Source organism: Aquarana catesbeiana, linkage group LG05 (assembly GCF_042186555.1).
Source record: "Aquarana catesbeiana isolate 2022-GZ linkage group LG05, ASM4218655v1, whole genome shotgun sequence".
NCBI classification, from domain to species: Eukaryota; Metazoa; Chordata; class Amphibia; order Anura; family Ranidae; genus Aquarana; species Aquarana catesbeiana.
Genome location: NC_133328.1, coordinates 415,260,229 through 415,280,853, shown reverse-complemented (window position 1 = coordinate 415,280,853; position 20,625 = coordinate 415,260,229). Strand labels below are relative to the sequence as shown.

Here is a 20,625-nt window from a genome sequence, read left to right as displayed (position 1 = left end):
GTCCAATACAGTCCCAACGGTGAAGCATGTTGGTGGCAGCATCATGCGGTGGGGGTGTTTTTCAGCTGCAGGGACAGGATGATTGGTTGCAATCTAGGGAAAGATGAATGCGGCCAAGTACAGGGTTATCCTGGATGAAAACCTTCTCCAGAGTGCTCAGGACCTCAGACTGGGCCGAACGTTTACCTTCCAACAAGACAATGACCCTAAGCACACAGCTAAAATAACGAAGGAGTGGCTTCACAACAATTCCGAGACTGTTCTTGAATGGTCCAGCCAGAGCCCTGACTTAAACCCAATTGAGCATCTCTGGAGAGACCTAAAAATGGCTGTCCACCAACGTTTACCATCCAACCTGACAGAACTGGAGAGGATGTGCAAGGAGGAATGGCAGAGGATCCCCAAATCCAGGTGTGAAAAACTTATTGCATCTTTCCCAAAAAGACTCATGGCTGTATTATATCAAAAGGGTGCTTCTACTAAATACTGAGCAAAGGGTCTGAATACTTAGGACCATGTGATTTTTCTTTTTTAATAAATCTGTAAAAATGTCAACAACTCTGTGTTTTTCTGTCAATATGGGGTGCTGCGTGTACATTAATGAGGAAAAAAAATTAACTTAAATGATTTTAGCAAATGGCTGCAATATAACAAAGAGTGAAAAATGTAAGGGTGTCTGAATACTTTCCTTACATATAGTACATCTTAGTGATCAAAAAATGTTAAAAATTGGATTATTAAACATTGGAAAATTGTATAAGGCAGCAATTCAATATATGGCATGGGGGACAGACTGAAGCAAACAAACAATTATGAATCCAAAAAATATACTTACAACCAGACCATAAAAAAGCAGTGTGCATTTACACATCCAACTCCACAAGTGGTGAGGTCTGCGTCTAAGGCTTCAGCCCTTGCATAGGTATGAACACACAATGAGTAGCGTCATATTGTAGATTGATGAGAGTGGAGAAAAGTCTCAATTTAGAAGGGGTAGCAAAAAAGAATTCTGATCAAAAGAGCAGAATATGGGGCAATTATCCGTAAGGTGTGCAGAAAAAGTCTTTCTGTCACAAAAGTGACGCATGCGCCTTTGTAGCAGATATGTCAAGGATGGCCACAGCGTAAGCGTAACATAAAAATATGTATGGAACGTAAGTATGATCTAAATGTAAATAAGATTTAGTATCCAACAGTGAGGGTCGGTTCACACATGGGCAACACGACTTTAGCGCGACTTTGTACCGCGACTTCAACGCGGCTTCAGCGCGACTTCGGCAAATTACGAGGCGACTTGAAGTCGCCTCCATGACAGGCGACTTCGCCTGTGGCCAATCACCTCTCTGGGAGGGAGGGGGGGAGGGAGGGGTTTTCTCTGCAAAGTCGCTTGACTTTACAGAGAGATCCGACTTGCAGGCGACTTACATTGAGTTGAATGGGTACAAGTCGCCTACAAGTCAGATAGAAGTAGTACAGGAACCTTTTCTGAAGTCGGAGCGACTTCAGTAGTGTCAATTAAGATGCTCCCATTGCCTACCATGATAATCTAAATGCAAAGCGACTTGGGGCGACTTGGGGCGACTTGAGGGCGTACAAGTCGGATCCCAAGTCGCCCCAGTGTGAACCGACCCTGAAGGTTTAAAGCATTTGGGGAGGCTACTAATGTTAAATTAGTTTGGGTAAATAAATGTATGTAAGCTGCTTTGCTATTAAGGACTAAGTCCATATGTGTGTGTATACACCTAAGTATATAAAAGCCCAGATGGTAAAATGTGAATAAGCAATATTGGTTGTAAATACAGCTTACAGAGAGGTGTGTTGATGGACACATCTACATGATCATTACAACTAAAAATAAAAAATAAAGGAAAAATCAAACTTCCAGTATATATACACCATAATTTGTAGATGCTATAACTTTCAAACAAACCAATCAATATACTTTTATTGTAGCAGAATACATTTTTTATAGAATAAAAAATAAAAAAAATGCAAAGGTAATCACATACCATCAAAAGAAAGCTCTATTTGTGTGAAAAAAAATGATATAAATTTAATTTGGGTACAGTGGTGCTAATTACCAGTTAAAGTAGTGCAGTGCCAAATAGCAAAACATGCTCTGGTCATGAAGTGGGTAAAACCTTCCAGAGCTCAAGTGGTTAACTGAAATGATCTTGAAATTTGTAAACTTACTTTGCAACACTCTCCACACATTTTTTTCGTTGAATTATGTGACACATATACACTATGGGCAGTTTGTAGCGCCATCGCGTTGTTTCCGGTTTCAGAGATTACAATCCCTGAAGTGCATGTCACGGACATATTGTTGGTTGTATTAATTACATTGCTCTGACTCTCCAGTATTATTGTAAATGTGATTTTTTTGATATTTTAAAAAATATAAATTTACGGACTTGCGCTTAGCGATGCCTTTTTGTTCACCCATACCCATGTGAGTGTTCCCAGGGACCAGACCTGGCGAGGAGGAGGAGGATACAGTGGCTTGGAAACAACTCATGTGTGGTGCCTGTGACCCCTGTAAGGTTTTCTGGTGAGTGTGGACCTGAGGGGGGAGCACGAGTGATAGTCACCCATCTTTTTCACCAGTGATTAATATTGCTCCTCGTTGTTCATGTACAAGTCACTTTGGAATTGGGATCACTTATATGGACTTATAAACTTTTGTTAATTCATGACGTTATAATCGATTGTATTTTTATTTTTTGTTTTAGTATATGTATTCCTTGCACATCAAGCGCTTTATTTTGAATTTCATATTATTTCTCATTTTTGGATTGCTAAAAAGCATACTGGTTTATGGATTCTTTGAGTCATTCATGTGCAGTCTTTATCTAACACTACATACGTGTGGTTTTGCACATTAGCACTTCATTCTTTGTATTATGTATAATTTGTCTGACACATTAGGAATACACCCGAGGAGACTTAATAATTTAGTATCCATATTTAAAGGGCCATTACATGAGTTTTAATCATCAATTTTTATGAGTTTTGCACATCAGTAATAAGCAGCCCCACCTATACCTCTCTTCCAACATATATCTTTCTAAATATACACTATGCCCTGTGAGAAGGGACTCCTATGTCCCAGAAGTCACAGGTCCTGCCTTCTGAATTACAGAGGAGCTGAGAGGAGGAGTTTCAGAAGGCAGAGTCAGTACATGAATCTCTGCTTGCAGGCAAAGTACCATGGGATATGTAGTCCTTAGAAACAGAAAGTAAACAGCAGGAGAGGAACTGGAAAGCATGCAGGGAATCCAGGAAGTTGTGGAAAGTGATAGCCAGTAGCATTGACAACATGAAAGGAGATTTTTCAAGTAAGCTTAAAATGGTGTGTCAAAAATAACCATGGTTTGTATCGTTATTACAATGCTAATTTATAAAAATGAAAACGTATGCTGTGACTACAGAACTCATTTAATGACCCAAAGTTCTACACTGCTTATTGCATGGGAAGTCTGTTGCTGTAATAAACATAGGATTGTCATGCCTACCGTTTTGAGTTGCCCTATATTGACTCCCAAGTGTCAAAAAATGAATAGTTTTGAGTAGAGTTCTTTAACTACTTAACACCCAGCCTATAGTAGAATGATGGCCAGGCAGTGGTTTTGTTATCCTGACTGGGCATCATAGGACGTCCAGCAGTAAGTAGGTGTCATGGTTATGCAATAGTTTTCTCTGTCAGCTTACCTGTCTCCATGTGTTCATCTCTAGAGACCAGCTGCCTCTCACCTGACTGGTTTTATAACCTCTCCTCTAAGCATGGCCCCACCCCAGGTCCTATCAGGGAACCCTATATTTACCTGTGTACTGCAAGCCAGCAGTGCGTATCAACCATTGTGTGTTAGCCTCCATGTGTACTTGCTGTGTTTCCTACGTCTGATTCCTGTTACTGACTTTGGCCTGTTCTCAACTCTCCCTGTCTGCTTGTTACCCTGACCTTTGGCGTGTTATGTTTATACTTGTCTGCTAGTCGCCCCGACCTTTGGCTTACCCCTTACTTCCCTGTCGGTCCAGCCTGCTGCCTCCTTCCTCTTCTCCTGTAAGCCTACGGTGAGCGTAAGCTGTGAGACCCTGGGGGGCGCGACCTGGAGCCAGACTGCAGCGCAGTCCATCCTCACCACTAGAGGCTCTGGTGAACACCCGCTGGCTCTTAGACTCCGCGCCCTGGGGAATCTATGCTCTAGCTCCCACTGGGATCCATGTTAGTAATCCTGTAGACCTGCTTCCTGAACCTTCCAGGGTTCAATCTGCAGCAGTCAGTCCTAGGGTCCACTACCTTAGCGGTGCACTTCTGACTCCTACAGAGTGCATCTGTCACCTGGTCTCAGGTGACCTGACAGTAGGTAAGTAGGCATATACTATCTCCTCCTCCCACCTGGGATGGTGGGAGGAGGAGATAGTATATGCCTCGTCGATGTACATCGGCCATGCATGTTGCTGGCTGAGGTACATCGATGATGTCCTGATGGTATGGGCCGGGACTCAAGATGAACTAGAGATGTTTATGGCAGAGCTAGGAAATAACACTAGGAATAAGCACCTAATGTATACTGCAGATTCTCATCGACTTTCCTTCCTGGACCTATCTATCCGACTTGAGGGTGGTAGGTTGATCACCAGTACTTTCCGGAAGGAAACAGCCGCAAATACATTATTACAGGCTGACAGCCACCACCTCAAGTCCTTGATACGTGGTATCCCGGTTGGACAATTCATGAGAATCCGCAGGAACTGCTTGACTGAGGAGGATTACTTATCTGAATCAAAACAACTTTATCAGAGATTCAGAGAAAGGGGATATCCCCACCACACCCTTAAGTGAGCCAAAAGCATTGCAGGACAAAACAGGAGGTTGGACCTCCTACCCCATAAAGAGATACAACAGGAGACTGAGGGACCTATGAGATTCATCACCCCCTATGGGGCCCAGTGGTACCAAGTGAACACAATTCTCTCAAAGCACTGGCCTATACTGCTGCGGGCGTTGGGTTGAGGCAAATTATCGGTGACAGACCGTCAATGGTGGCTAAACAAGTCCAAAACCTCAATGATATACTGGTGCATTCAGAGTTTGTATGGCCCTCAAATAGAAGTTGGCTCACTGATATGCCTCGAGTCAATGGCATGTTCCCGTGTGGCCATTGTGGCACGTGTAAATATGTGGTTCGCTCGAAAACCTTTAGAAGTTTGGATGGCAGTCAACAATTTGAGATCCGGTCTTTTATAAACTGTGCTACAACTAGATTACTTTACGTCCTCGAATGCCCATGTCATAAATTGTATGTAGGCAAAACTAAGAGACAGTTACGTGTTAGATTCGGGGGACACTTGAAGAGTATTAGGCTAAAGGAAGAAACCCCAGTGGCCCAACTTTTTTTTGGCTTTCATCAGGAAAAAACAACAGGTCTGACAGTGAAGGGCTTTTATGCCCTTTCCCTGGCAGACCGTAGAGGCGACTTTGACAGGGTACTCTTATGTAAAGAGAAAACCTGCATATTCAGGCTCAGGTCTCTTCAACCTAAAGGCTTGAATCACAAACTAAGCCTGAGTGTTTTTCTTGAACCATGAACATTAGTTTTGAACTGTTAAAACTTCATCTTATTGACTTCCCCATCCTCCTGCATCATAGTTACATAGTTACATAGTAGGTGAGGTTGAAAAAAGACACAAGTCCATCAAGTCCAACCTATGTGTGTGATTATGTGTCAGTATTACATTACATATCCCTGTATATTGCGGTCATTCAGGTGATTATCTAATAGTTTCTTGAAGCTATCAATGCTCCCCGCTGAGACCACCGCCTGTGGAAGGGAATTCCACATCCTTGCCGCTCTTACAGTAAAGAACCCTCTACGTAGTTTAAGGTTAAACCTCTTTTCTTCTAATTGTAATGAGTGGCCACGAGTCTTATTAAACTCTCTTCTGCGAAAAAGTTTTATCCCTATTGTGGGGTCACCAGTACAGTATTTGTAAATTGAAATCATATCCCCTCTCAAGCGTCTCTTCTCCAGAGAGAATAAGTTCAGTGCTCGCAACCTTTCCTCATAACTAAGATCCTCCAGACCCTTTATTAGCTTTGTTGCCCTTCTTTGTACTCGCTCCATTTCCAGTACGTCCCTCCTGAGGACTGGTGCCCAGAACTGGACAGCATACTCCAGGTGCAGGTGGACCAGAGTCTTGTAGAGCGGGAGAATTATCGTTTTATCTCTGCAGTTGATCCCCCTTTTAATGCATGCCAATATTCTGTTTGCTTTATTAGCAGCAGCTTGGTATTGCATGCCATTGCTGAGCCTATCATCCACTAGGACCCCCAAGTCCTTTTCCATCCTAGATTCCCCCAGAGGTTCTCCCCCCCAGTGTATAGATTGCATTCATATTTTTGCCACCCAAATGCATTATTTTACATTTTTCTACATTGAACCTCATTTGCCATGTAGTCGCCCACCCCATTAATTTGTTCAGGTCTTTTTGCAAGATTTCCACATCCTGCGGAGAAGTTATTGCCCTGCTTAGCTTAGTATCGTCTGCAAATACAGAGATTGAACTGTTTATCCCATCCTCCAGGTCGTTTATGAACAAATTAAATAGGATTGGTCCCAGCACAGAACCCTGGGGAACCCCACTACCCACCCCTGACCATTCTGAGTACTCTCCATTTATCACCACCCTCTGAACCCGCTCTTGTAGCCAGTTTTCAATCCATGTACTCACCCTATGGTCCATGCCAACGCACCTTATTTTGTACAGTAAACATTTATGGGGAACTGTGTCAAATGCTTTTGCAAAATCCAGATACACCAGGTCTACGGGCCTTCCTTTATCTAGATGGCAACTCACCTCCTCATAGAAGGTTAATAGATTGGTTTGGCAAGAACGATTCTTCATGAATCCATGCTGATTACTGCTGATATCATTCTTATTACTAAAATCTTGTATATAGTCCCTTATCATCCCCTCCAAGAGTTTACATACTATTGATGTTAGGCTAACTGGTCTGTAATTCCCAGGGATGTATTTTGGGCCCTTTTTAAATATTGGTGCTACATTGGCTTTTCTCCAATCAGCTGGTACCATTCCAGTCAATAGACTGTCTGTAAAAATTAGGAACAACGGTCTGGCAATCACCTGACTGAGTTCCCTAAGTACCCTCGGATGCAAGCCATCTGGTCCCGGTGATTTATTAATGTTAAGTTTCTCAAGTCTAATTTTAATTTCGTCCTCTGTTAACCATGTAGGTGCTTCCGGTGTTGTGTCATGAGGATAAACACTGCAGTTTTGGTTACTGAAGCCCCCCGATTCACTCGTGAAGACTGAGGAGAAGAATAAATTCAATACCTTTGCCATCTCCCCATCCTTTGTAACCAGATGTCCTTCCTCATTCTTTATGGGGACAATATGGTCTGTCCTCCCTTTTTTACTGTTTACATACTTAAAGAATTTCTTGGGATTTTTTTTGCTCTCCTCCGCTATGTGTCTTTCATGTTCTATCTTAGCCATCCTAATTGCACCCTTACATTTCTTATTGCATTCTTTATAAATTCTGAATGCTGTGGATGATCCCTCAACCTTGTATTTTTTGAAGGCCTTCTCCTTTGCTTTTATATGCATTTTTACATTGGAGTTAAGCCATCTGTCTCGGTTTTTTCTGTTACCTTATTTAAAAAAAAAAATGTTTTTCTTTCCTCCCCTTCCCACCCCCTTTCTCCCTCTTTATCTTTTCCTTGTCCCCCCCCCCCCTTTTTTCCATGGGGTGGTAACCCTTGGATGGGTATTTAATTTAATTTAATCTATGAAGGCCATTCTACTTTGTGAGGAAATGTATTACTATGTCTATTGTGCGCTTGATTTGTTGCTTGGTAATACAGGAGATTGTATTCTTTCCCTTTTCTCTCCCTGCAATGAGTATTTCCTTGAGCAATTGACAGGCACCTTTTTCTTCCTTCCCTTTTTTTTGACTGCACTACTTGATATGACCACAAGATGCAAGAAAATAGCTATTTGGGGCAGTTTGATTTGATTGGACAGTGTTCCCTATTTAAATTAACCTTCATTCAATGCCAAATTGTTCTGAAGAAGTACACGGAGGTGTACGAAACGTTAACGCAGCCCCTGCAGGGCTTGTCAGCAGGCCGTTAACATGCTCTCTATTCCAGCAATGTAAAGGGGTTCCCCTGTGATTTGTATGCAGCACTGTATTCCACAAACCACTTCTGCATCGGCAATTGAATTCAGCATTCCTGGTTCTTCTAAATCACCTGACCGGTCATGTGACCATACACCTCGGAGTGTCTACCATTGAGGAGAGCGGCGGGCTATGACCACATACCGAGCTGACTGAGAGCAGCTCCACGCCAAGCAGCGAGACAGCAGAGTCTGAGAAAATCTTCAGCGACTGGAGTGGTGAGAGCCCGGCTGGGCAGTCTCTCTCTTTCCACCCATTTACCACTAGTCTCTGTTTCTGCTTACCGTTTATCCTCCCGCATGGAGGTATGGTTGACACATGAGAAACTGGTGAACTGTGAAATTATTACACTAGATCAGGAAATGGACTAAGTCTACTCTCTGGAGCTGTTTATTCTTTACTCTATGAATGCTGAATTGAGGGATGAGTGTCTCTGCACTGGATACACTAATAGGAACGCTGTCTTTTCCATCCTAAAACAACTGATGAATTTACATACCTAGTGCACTGAGGCTGGTAGCTGCTTGTTGAGGATCTTTGAAGCAAAAGGTTAAAATATTACCTGATTAAGCTACGTGAGGACTATTGCCTATGTGGATATATGTAGCCTTCCTATAGTATTGCCAAATCTGATGTCCAGTAAATACATGATCACATGAGACTCTATATTTAACTATTGGCATACTCTAGGCAATATATGGTGCTATTTTTTTTTTGGACTAAATAGAGACTGCATGCTTTTTTTGGCCTGCAGGCACGCTCTGCAGTTTCTAGTCATCAATGTTGCAGCATGGTTTTTAGATTTTTGGTTTAGTTTAGTGAGACGGATTGTGCTTTCTAGATACACTGTTTTTCTTACATATAACTGATTTTTTTTGTATATGTAACCCCCCCCCCCACCCCTCAAAGCCTTTTCTTTGTATTTTTGTACCATAAGCCGTTGTTGACCATTCCCTTTTTTGCTTTCTGGGGACTCTCTTGTCCCTTCCCCTTGTTTTTTCTGTATATGGCCAGGCTGTGTAAAAGTCTCACATGTGGTATCACTATACTTAGGAGTAGCAGAATGTATCTTGGGGTGTCATTTTTGCTATGTACATGCTATGTGTTAGAAATATCTTCTAAATGGACAACTTTGTGTAAAACAAATGTGTTTATTTTTTTCCACATTTTCCAAAAACTTCTGGGAAAAAAATGAACCGTCCAAAAGACTAATTATGCCTCAGATTATACGTTGGGGTGTTTGCTTTCCAAAATGGGTTAATTTCATTGTCCTGGTGCTCCAGGGCCTTCAAAAGTGTAATAGGTGGTTGAGAAATGAGATGTGTAATTTATGCTCGTAGAACGAATGAACGTGCTACTTCAATGTTGGGCCTCTGTATGTGGCCAGGCTGTGTAAAAGTCTGGCACATGTGGTATTGCCATACTCAGGAGGAGTAGCAGAATGTATTTTGGGGTGTAATTTGCAGGTATGCATATGCTGTGTGTGAGAAACCTGTTAATAAACCTGTTAGTAAAAAAATTGTCTTAAATTTTCCCAAGAATTGTGGGGAAAAATTACAACTTCAGAAAAACTCACCATGCCTCTTACTAAATACCTTGGACTGTCTACTTTACAAAAAGGGGTCATTTGGGGGGTATTTGTACTGTCCTGGCTTGTTAGCGTCTCAAGAAATGAGTTGGTCCATCAGTACATCAATTGTGATCAGGTGTGATCAATTTTCAGTGATTGGCACCACAGCTTGTAGACCCTATAACTTTCACACAGACTAAATTATATCCACTAATTTGGGTTATTTTTACCAAAGATATGTAGCAGTATAAATTTTGGCCTGAAATTTGTGAAGAAAAATTACTTAATTTGCAAAATTTTACAATGGAAACAAAAAAAATATAAAGAAAATGTTGCTCTTTTTTCGCTTATATTGCAAAAAATAAAAAACCCAGCAGTGATTAAGTACCACCAAAAGAAAGCTCTATTTGTGAGAAAGAAATTATAAAAATCTTGTTTGAATGACTACTCAGTACACTGTATCCAAAGTGTGAGAGCACTGAAAGCTGAAAATTGGTCTGGGCAGGAAGGTGTATAAGTGCAAGTTTTCAAGTCATGCTGGAGTACACTCTAACTGCATATGCCACCTTGGCATGCTTTGTTAGGAAAAGACAGGCATAAACTGTGTATACCCAGGACCACAGAATATATACACGAAATACTACTCAGAAAAAAGGAGGAAATCAACAATAATAGTGTACATTACGACAAAGACGACATTTATATATTTTATTGCCATTATATAATATAAATTACAATTTATTTGCAACTTACAATTTCATATTGACATATTCAGTTTTCTTTGACACATTCTTTTCAAGCTAAACCATACTAAAAGTATCTACAACCCTGAAACACATTTTAAGTATAAAAGCAATCAGCAGCAGGATCGACTGCTGGCAATCATAAAATATATACATTTTCATTGTTTGTCATTCGTTCTCTATTACATTAAAAAAAAAAAAAAAACACATGGTAAAATGTATATATGTAATAATAGAAGAAGGTAACATTTTATTATAATTGTGTATCCCACAGAGACAACATACAATCTGTGTAGTCTGGCAAGGCATTTCATCCACAATGCATATATAGCAACATATTATTATTCATTGTAAAATGATTCTAGATTGTAACTTGCTTGTTGGAGCAGAAAACATCTGTAAATAAGTAACATTTTACAAGTAACTTCTTTAAGTGGACAGGTTATACAGTAACATTCATGTGACATCTGTAACCACAAAACAGTCTTATGCAGATACACGCTCAAGGGCATTTTACCATTGGGCACAACAGCATTGTACCCAGGCGTGGCAAAGGGTGAGGCACAGTGTTTGCTTTATACATTATATATGACATTTCTTTGTACCCATCGGTGATAAAAGTGAGCTGCATGTATCAAAGGAAACAACTTATATAAATATCTAATGAGGTAAAGTCATCTATTTGCAGATTTGTGAGCATGAAGCAAAATGACAAAATGTAGGGGAAAGATTTAAACATGAGAAAACATTTCTTATATGAACATTTTATTGCATAACACAGTGTTTCTCAACTCCAGTCCTCAAGGCGCCCCGACAGGTCATGTTTTCAGGCTCTCCATTATTTTGCACAGGTGATGTGATCAGTTTCACTGCCTTAGTAATTACCACAGCTGTTTCATCTGAGGGAAATCCTTAAAACATGACCTGTTGGGGCGCCTTGAGAAACACTGGCATAACATATGGTCAAGTTTAACGGAATCCAATGAAAAATATTATACTGTTTTTTTTTTGGGGGGGGGGGGGGGTGAAGATGTGACTAGGGAAACTTTGGGCTTGATTTATAAAAATCGGGTCAAATTGTAGTTCTATGTAAACTATGAGCAAAAGCGAAGTCCAAGATATTTTTGTGTCTTTTTTTTTTTTTTTGCAACTTTAGTAATGGTAGTGTTTTTTTTTTTTTTTTTTTTTTTTTAAACATCGGAAGCTAAAAATGGTTTTATATGGCAATTCGAAGTTCTGCACATTGAGCATATTTATTATACGTTAAATGGATATATCTGAACCGCACATTTTTTGATTTAAACTGTATTGTCAACTAAATAATAACATCTCCCTGGACACAGACTCCTCCCCTGACATGTTTTACCCTAAACCCTCCACAAATTAAAGCAGAGCTCCACCCAAAAGAGGAAGTTCTGCTTTAAGGCCTCCGGCTACCATTTGTGAAACAGAGCTTTTGGGGGGTACCTGATTTTGACAGGTACCCGCTCCCACTTCCGTTCCGGTCACCTTAGGCAATCGGGAGCAGAAGTTCTCCTTCTCAAAGTCTTCTGATGGCATGGCAGGTCCCAGAACACTTTGGGACCAATCACAGAGTGCAGCACTGCTCAGGCATGCGCAGTGGACACCCGGCTGTGAAGCCGCAAGCGGTCACAGCTGGATGCCTATAGTGAAGATGCTGGCACCACCAAGGGAGGACACGGGGAAAATGGCAGGGATGAGTGCACACTGCTGAATCGTGGGACAGGCGAGTGTGTGTTTATTACACTTTTATATACACTTTTTGTAACTAGAAATTAAAATGTTACTAAAGCGCTGATAGGAGTGTAACTGACAACCTAAAAAATATATATAAAGTGACTAATTATATAAATGAAAAACAGCTGCAGCTATTTAAAATGTGTTCTGACACCACATATACAAATGACTAAAACAAACAGTGCGCTGGATTTCAAATACAGGTTTCATAATAAACTCCAGTGAATAAGTGAGAAATCTTAAAAAATATATGTAAAAAAGTCCACATGCACAATAACAAACAAATATAAAACTCTTGAATGCTGAAGAGACATATAAAAAAACTCAATCCGTGCTCCGTGACAGTCTCTGCAAGGAATAAGTGCTAACAGATAATCACCACCACCTCCGTGTGCAATGCCTGCTCACCTCAAATTAAGACCCCCTTGGGTCTATTGGCACTTTCAATAGTAATCCACACAAGGATCAGCTCGATCATACACGGGTTTTCAGCTAATGGCTCCAAGATTACAAGGACTTCTATATAAGAAATAACTTTCTCCTAATTCAATTCAAAGCAAATAAAACATCACGCAATGTTGATGACACTTTTGGGGTCTTGTTACCCTGGATGTGTAGTGAGGAGGAGAGCAGTCCCAATGCCAAACTGCGGTTTTATTTATGCTCAAATGTCAGCGCATATGATGTTATTAATTAAAAGCAAATATTTTTAAGCAATCTTGCGCAATGATGTTTTATTTGCTTTGAGAAATTGAATTTGGAGAAAGTTATTTCTTATGGAGAAGTCCTGGTAATCTTGGAGCCATTAGCTGAAAACCCATGTACGATCGAGCTGATCCTTGTGTGGATTACTATTGAAAGTGCCAATAGACCCAAGGGGGTCTTTATTTGAGGTGAGCAGGCATTGCACATGGAGGTGGTGGTGATTATCCGTTAGCACTTATTCCTTGCAGAGACTGTCATGGAGCACGGATTGAGTTTATTCACGTCTCTTCAGCATACAAGAGTTTTATATTTATGTTTATTATTGTGCATGTGGACTTTTTTACATATATTTTTAAGATCACAATTTGTCAATTATTCACTTTAGTTTTATATGAAGCATATATTTGAAATCTAGCGCACTATTTGTTTTTTGTAACTGCTGACTTTTAATAAATCGAAAAATGGCTGGAACTCCACTTTAAGCTTTACGTTAGGACAATCTGTGTCAAGGGAGTAGCCTGTTTATTGGGATATTATTGTGTACAAGTATGTAGTGGTAGTGTAGCCCATTTCTCCGACACAGCGCATACTCAGGCAAGAAACACATCCTGTTGGTTCTTGAGCACCTGCAGCTGGTTTGACCACAAGTCTGGGAGCGGAGTCAAGGTTTTGCCTGAATATACCTTAAAGCAGGGTTACGGCCGCTATATTTTTTTTAAAAAAAGTCAGCAGCTACAAACACGGTAGCTGCTGACTTTTAATAAGGACACTTACCTGTCCAGCGAGCCCGTGATGTTGGCCCCCCGAGGCCGATCCGTCATCGGATCAGCCGCCTGCGCCTCCATCTTAACGAAGGGAAACAGGCAGTGGAGCCTTGCGGCTTCAGTGCCGGTTCCTACTACGCATGCGCGAGTCGCGTGGCGCTTCGTAAATGGCCCCGTTGCTTCCTGGGACACACACAGTTCCCAGAAGGCAACGGGGCCGCTCACCAAAGTGGAGGAAGTGCCGCGGAGTAGGAAGAGGCAGATTAGGAAGACTGCCTAGCAACAAGGGTTTCAGGTAAGTTAATAATTTTTTTTTTTCAAATGTTTTTTTTTTTTTTATTTTTTTACGATTTTTGATGCTATTTTTTATTTTAGGGTGGCCTTCCACTTTAAGGCCCCATTCACACCTATGCATTTTTAGTGCTTTTTGCATTTTGCACTACAGTCCATTTACCATGGTTTCCTATGGAACACGTTCTGTAGTGCAAATCTGCAAAATGCAAAAAGCACTAAAAATGCATAGGTGTGAATCTAGCCTAACAGTGATTTCCCCAGATCAGATTTTCTTTAATTAGGGAAATCTTAGACGTTTGCAACTTTCCTTAATATCTAACCTGTGTAGGCAAGATGTACCAACTTCCAGAACCAAGCTGCAATGGTCCCAGGGCAGGCTCTTCCACAGACATGCTGAATCTTTTGTACAGTTAATGGCCACCAGTACTGAAGCATATATTAGAACTCCATAGATAAGTAAAACTTTACTACAACTGGAGAGTACAAAATCTGGTGCAGCTGTGTATGGTAGCCAATCAGCTTCTAACTTCAGCTTGTTCAATTAACCACTTACGGACCACCTGCCATCGTTATAGGTTGGCTGTTTGAAGAGGGATATCGTTTTGTTATGGCAGCAGCTGCCATAACCCTGGTATCCTCTTCTTCAGCAGGCGGTCTGCTTTCAGATAAAAGTGGTTTCTGATTAGAGCTGCACAATTAATCGTAAAAAAATCGTGATCTCGATTCAACCCCCCTGATGATCTCTATTGCAGAGTTTGCCGATTCTTTCATATAACAAGTGGAGAGACTTATCTGCTCACTCAGCTGTCAAAAGAAAACATCAGGGCAGTCTGCCAAGTTTTTAACATGAAACATTGCAACTAACTCTTCCTTCTTAGATCACAGGGATAAAAACTTCTGTGTGTAAAGAAAAAATCCAGGCAGTCTGCCAAGTTTTTAACAATGTGTAAATGCAGGAAGTTTAACCACTTAAAGTCTAAATCTTTTTCTGACAGGCGTTTAAGTTAAAATCAATATTTTTTGCTAGCAAATTACTTGGAACCCACAAATATTATATATACTTTAGCAAAGACCCTAGGGAATAAAATGTCAATTGCTGCAATATTTTATGTCACACTGTATTTGCCCAGCGGTCTTTCAAACGCAATATTTTGGGAAAAAATACACTTCAATTAATTGAAAAAAAATATGAAACAGTAACGTTAGCCCATTTTTTTTTGTTTTAATGTGAAAGATGATGTTACGCCGTGAGAATCGTGATCTATCTTCTAAGCAAAAAATTGTGATTCTCATTTTAGCCAGAATCATGCAGCTCTATCTCTGATCACTTTTAATCGGCAGCAGGAGAGGGGCCCCCCCTTCCGCCGCGCTCCCGTGCCCTCCGCCGCTCCAGTCTGTGGTATGGAGCTGAGTGAGGGGAAGATGGCCCCCACCCGTCTCCATACCACTGCAGGGCGGAAGAGATGTCAAAACGTCACTTCCACCCATACCTCTTAAAAGAGACTTTTTTTTTTTTTTGTCAAACGACATTTTTTTATAAGTTGCATTTCAGTGTAAATATGAGATCTGAGGTCTTTTTGACCCCAGGTCTCATATTTAAGAGGTCCCGTCATGCTTTTTTTTCTATTACAAGGGATGCTTTGTAACATTCCTTGTAATTTTTTTAAAAGAACAGTGTCAAAATAAAAAGGTAAAATAAATAAGAAAAAAAAAAAAAACATTTTTAAACGCGCCCTGTCCCGCCGAGCCCGCGTGCAGAAGCTAATGCATACTTGAGTAGCAGCCGCATATGAAAACGGTGTTCAAACCACACATGTGAGGTATCACCACGATCGGTAGAGCGAAAGCAACAATTCTAGCCCTAGATCTCCTCTGTAACTCAAAACATGCAACCTGTAGTATTTTTTAAACGCTGCAGAGATTTTTAAGGGTAAAAGTTTGTCGCAATTCCACAAGCGGGCGCAACTTCGAAGCGTGACATGTTGGGTATCAATTTACTCGGCGTAACATTATCTTTCACAACATAAAAAAAAATTGGGCTAACTTTACTGAGGTCTTATTTTTTAATTAAAAAAAAGTGTATTTTTTCCCAAAAAAGTGCGCTTGTAAGACCGCTGCGCAAATACGGTGTGACAAAAAGTATATATATATATATATATATATATATATATATATATATATATATATATATATATATATATATATATATATATAATGTTCGGGGGTTCTAAGTAATTTTCTAGCAAAAAAATGATTTTAACTTGTAAACAACAAGTATGAAAAATAGGCTCGGTCTTAAAGTGGGTTAAGCACTGCCAACAAATCTGGAAGCAGATAGATTTCTATGCATAGCTGCACCCGATTTTGTATTCTCCAACTTTAGTAAATCAAACCCAATGTTTTAAAATTCTCTATGTCAAAATGTCTTAAAGATTAGTTTGGGTGTCATTTAGGCATACACTAAATGTAACATTGGTCTATAAAATGGCAAAAATACAGGTTAGAAAAAATCTGAGCAATGTCCATTAATACACATGGGACAGATTAAAAATGTAATAAATTAAGGCAGAGAATTCTCCTAATCTTTAAAGGGCAGATCATTGTCAATTATTTCAAGAAAAGTACATTCGATATAAAATTATATGGCATGGACAGATGAGAGATCTCCCCATCTAGGAATGTAGCTTTACAACTTTGATTTGGCATTAGACATACTAAATTGAGGAAAATGACCCAAGATTAATTCAGAAAGGTTAAAGGGGTTGTAAAGGTTCCTTTTTTTTTTAAACAACATGTCATACTTACCTCCACTGTGCAGCTCCTTTTGCACAGAGTGGCCCCGATCCTCATCTTCTGGGGTCCCTCGGCGGCTGTCTCGGCTCCTCCCTGCATCAGCTAACCCACGTTCTCGGAAGCGCTCTCCCAAGGGGGTTAGCTTGCAGGCGCGCTCCCGTGATACAATCGGCGGCTATAGCCGCCAACTGTATCACTCGGCCCCGCCCCCGGCGCGCTGCGTCATTGATTTGACTGACAGAAGCGGGAGCCAATGGCTGCGCTGCTATCAATCATCCAATGAATGAGCCGAGAAGCCCGGTCGAGAAGCCAGCGCGTTCACGACGCGGGACTTTCGAGGGCTCAGGTAAGTAAACATGGGGGCTGCTAATCGTCGGATGTTTTTTCACCTTAATGTATAGAATGCATTAAGGTGAAAAAACATGTACCTTTACAACCCCTTTAAAGTCCAATCAGTCATGAAAATGCAAAAGGAAAGAGCCCAAAGCCCCATTCATGTAATACATATTGCATAGCAAAGTCTTCCAGGCTTCTTGCACAGCAATTACCTGGAAGAGAGGAGAAAGTGGATAGCAATCTGATAGATTAACACTGTACAATATATAAACATCTGACCTACTATGTGGATCGGGTTGACTCTTATTCATACCAATGAAAATTACCATGTAGGCATACTACTACTAATGTACAGGCAGCCATACATTAGGAATACATTTGCAATGAAATCCCCCATAAAAATGCACCTACAAGTCAGGTTAAGAACTTCAATATAAAAAGGACACACAAACATTTTAGCAAGAATTAAGAGCCAGTTTATAATGAAATTGCAAACTTCAGTCAATTTGCACCTTCATGGTTTGTAGGTTTTGACATCATTTCTTAGGTATCTGTAAAAGCAGCAAACAGGATAGGAAAAAAGAAAAAACATGGAATGTGGCAACTGAAAGCTTAAAACGAATGTGTACTTTTTTTTTGAATGACAGTTTGGCAAATATGATGAAAATATGGGACCCTCCCCTTGATTAAAAAAAAGAAAAAAAATGATATTGATGTAATATAAAAATTCCCTGAACTAAATAATGGACATAACAACCTTGCCTCCGTAATATATGTTTTATAAAACTATAAAACCCATAAAAAGAAAAAAACATAAAGATAAAAAGAAGCTACTATTTTTAATCATTATAAATAGGCCCCTTAAAACAGCACAAAGCACTGAAAGGTATAACTGTGAATACGCTTACTTAATAGGGCCATGCAAAGAGCAAAAATACTGTGCAAAGGGTATTCATTCACAGCAACCAATCAGATTTACTGTAGTGCAAGCAACAGATTGATTCTAATTGGTCGATAAAGTTCAATAAACCATAACCTTTGTCTTTTTAAAACAAACCTAAATGGGAACCGTTGTATAAAATTAAAGCAAGGAAATTATAAACGAGTGGAAGTGTTGCACGTAACAACCAATCATATTTCTTTCCTAATTTCTCACTGCAGCAAAGTTGGAACTACGGTAGATTGGTGTCTGGGGGCAACTGAGCTCCATTTTTCATTACTCCAGTTTTTATATATCTGCCCCAACATGCTTTCAGAATACATGCTTTACACATATGCAGTACTTGGTGCAGAAGTAGTTCTAGGACTGGGAAGCGCACGATTACACAGTACATGTTCTCCACATCATAGAGCTTTGGCACTGGTTGCATGTGTTATATGCGATACTGGCTTCTGAGGATATCTGCTGTACAAATACACCTGCAGCAAGATAGTAATGTCTACAATGACCTGCAGGAGGCCACAGATGGTAAACTGAAAAGGAGCTTGATTCAAAATAAAGTATGCAGTCTTGAATGTGTCTCCGCTGGTCCACATCAGAACCATTTTGATGCTGAAAAAAACAAACAAAAAGAACAATAAAAAATCTGCAAATCGACTAATTAAGCAGCAAAAAATTAATACATTTCCAAACTCGTAAAGAAATGTTGCCAGTGTATTTATTAGAGTTATTTACTAATAGCATAAAAAATATTATTAAGTAATAACATATTAATGAGTTCACGTCTGAGAAGAAGCCTTGAAAACATACATTGTAAGGTCCCAAGTGTGAACATGGAAGTGTTCTTCTAATTGTAAAAAAAAAAAAATTACTAGCAGCTTCACTGCAGTTTTAATCCTTTCCGTTCCTGTGGTGGCTGCATTAGTTTTCACTTTTTAGGATGACAGTTTCCAGCAAGTACAGAAAATATCTGCAGATCTTGCCTCAAATGTTGCCCCCGTGTGACGCTTTAGGATCTTCAACAAAAGCACAAAGCACCTTACTGTATAAAATTACTAGCCCCATCAGTCTACCATGCAATGGAGGTGAACAAAAGCAGACATGTTTAAACTCCAGCTGTGTGAGAACCATGGCTGTCCTAAAGATCAAGTGCAGAAAAAAAAAGTGTAGACATGAAGGGCAAAAAGTGTTTTATTTTCAGATATAGAATACTATAAACATTATTTGTAGTCACAGGACTTTATGCGGGCATATATAGAGAAGCCAAGTATCATAAAAACAGCTTCATTTTATTCCATAAAAAAAAAAAAAAAAAACCCATGTTAAAATCCTCTCCACTTAGAGGTTCACAGCATGTAGTTTCCAAATAAAATCCACATGTAGACTTAAATGCATTTCAGAAATCCTTCTTCAAGAGCACATGTAATAGAATTAATACATTGGAACCCACACTTGATCCTTGCAGAAAAGTACCAAATTATACAATTAAAGTGGTTGTAAATGCTGAAGGTTTTGTACCTTCATACCATTGGCTCCCACTGCTGTCAATCACAGTCAGTGAGCCAATGAGGAGAGAGAAGGGGGCAGGGCCGAGCCACGCCTCTATGTGTCTTATGGATGCATAGAGCGGGGCTTGGGAAAGAGCACGCACCAGTGCCCCCCAATAGCAAGGAGCTTGCTATATGGGAGGCACTGGTCGAGGTGAAGGAGCTGGGAGCAACGGCGGGGGACCTGAGAAGAAGAGGATACATGGCTGCTCTATGCAAAACCATTGCACAGAGCAGGTATGACATGACATGTTTGTTATTAAAAAAAAAAAATTATCCTTTACCATCACTTTATGGATTACCGATATGTTACAAGCATGTTAGAGACCACCAAGTTACAATAGGCTTCAAAGATTTAGATAAAAAATAAATATATAAATAATACGATAAACAAATTATCTATACAGTATTTATACTTTGTCTATTATTTAAAGTACAACACGTTTCAATTAATGAAAATAAGCCTTTTCTAAACCGTGGACATAATCTTCTGTCTTACAAAAAAAAACTGATGTCCTTTCATCTTACATATACAGTGGATTTAAAAAGTCTTCACACCCCTGTAAAAATGGCAGGTTTTTGAGATGTAAAAAAAAAAAAATATATCACACCAAGACAAGATTTTTTTCCACCTTTAATGTGACCTATAATCTGTGCAATTCAATTAAAAACAAACCCAAATTATTGGTTAGTGGTTGAAAAAAATAAAAAAATAATGTGGTTGCATATGTGCACAGCCCCTCTTATAATTAGGGATGCGACTGTACAGAACTAACCAATCATATTCAAACTGATGCTAAATAATAGTCAGTACACACCTGCCATCAATGAAAGCGACTAATTAGGCCCATATAAAGTTGGTCCGCGAAGCGCTTACAAAGCAAAGGGATCGATCTCATTGTTGGAAGGTATGCAACATTTCCAAGGCATTAGATATACCATGGGACACAGTGAAGACTGTCATCAACA

General features: G+C 39.9%; 1 protein-coding gene across 2 annotated transcripts in view; it reads right to left on the bottom strand.

Annotated features, from left to right (window-relative positions):
* Window positions 1-14,053: 14,053 nt before the first annotated feature.
* The window catches only part of SLC66A2 (solute carrier family 66 member 2), a 201,365-nt gene continuing 194,793 nt past the window's right edge, over window positions 14,054-20,625 (bottom strand). For both annotated transcript variants that reach the window (XM_073631201.1, XM_073631202.1), the window contains one exon: window positions 14,054-18,721. In XM_073631201.1, the coding sequence (XP_073487302.1) occupies window positions 18,514-18,721 (208 nt within the window). In that variant the 3' untranslated portion in view covers window positions 14,054-18,513. The remainder of the gene's footprint in view (window positions 18,722-20,625) is intronic.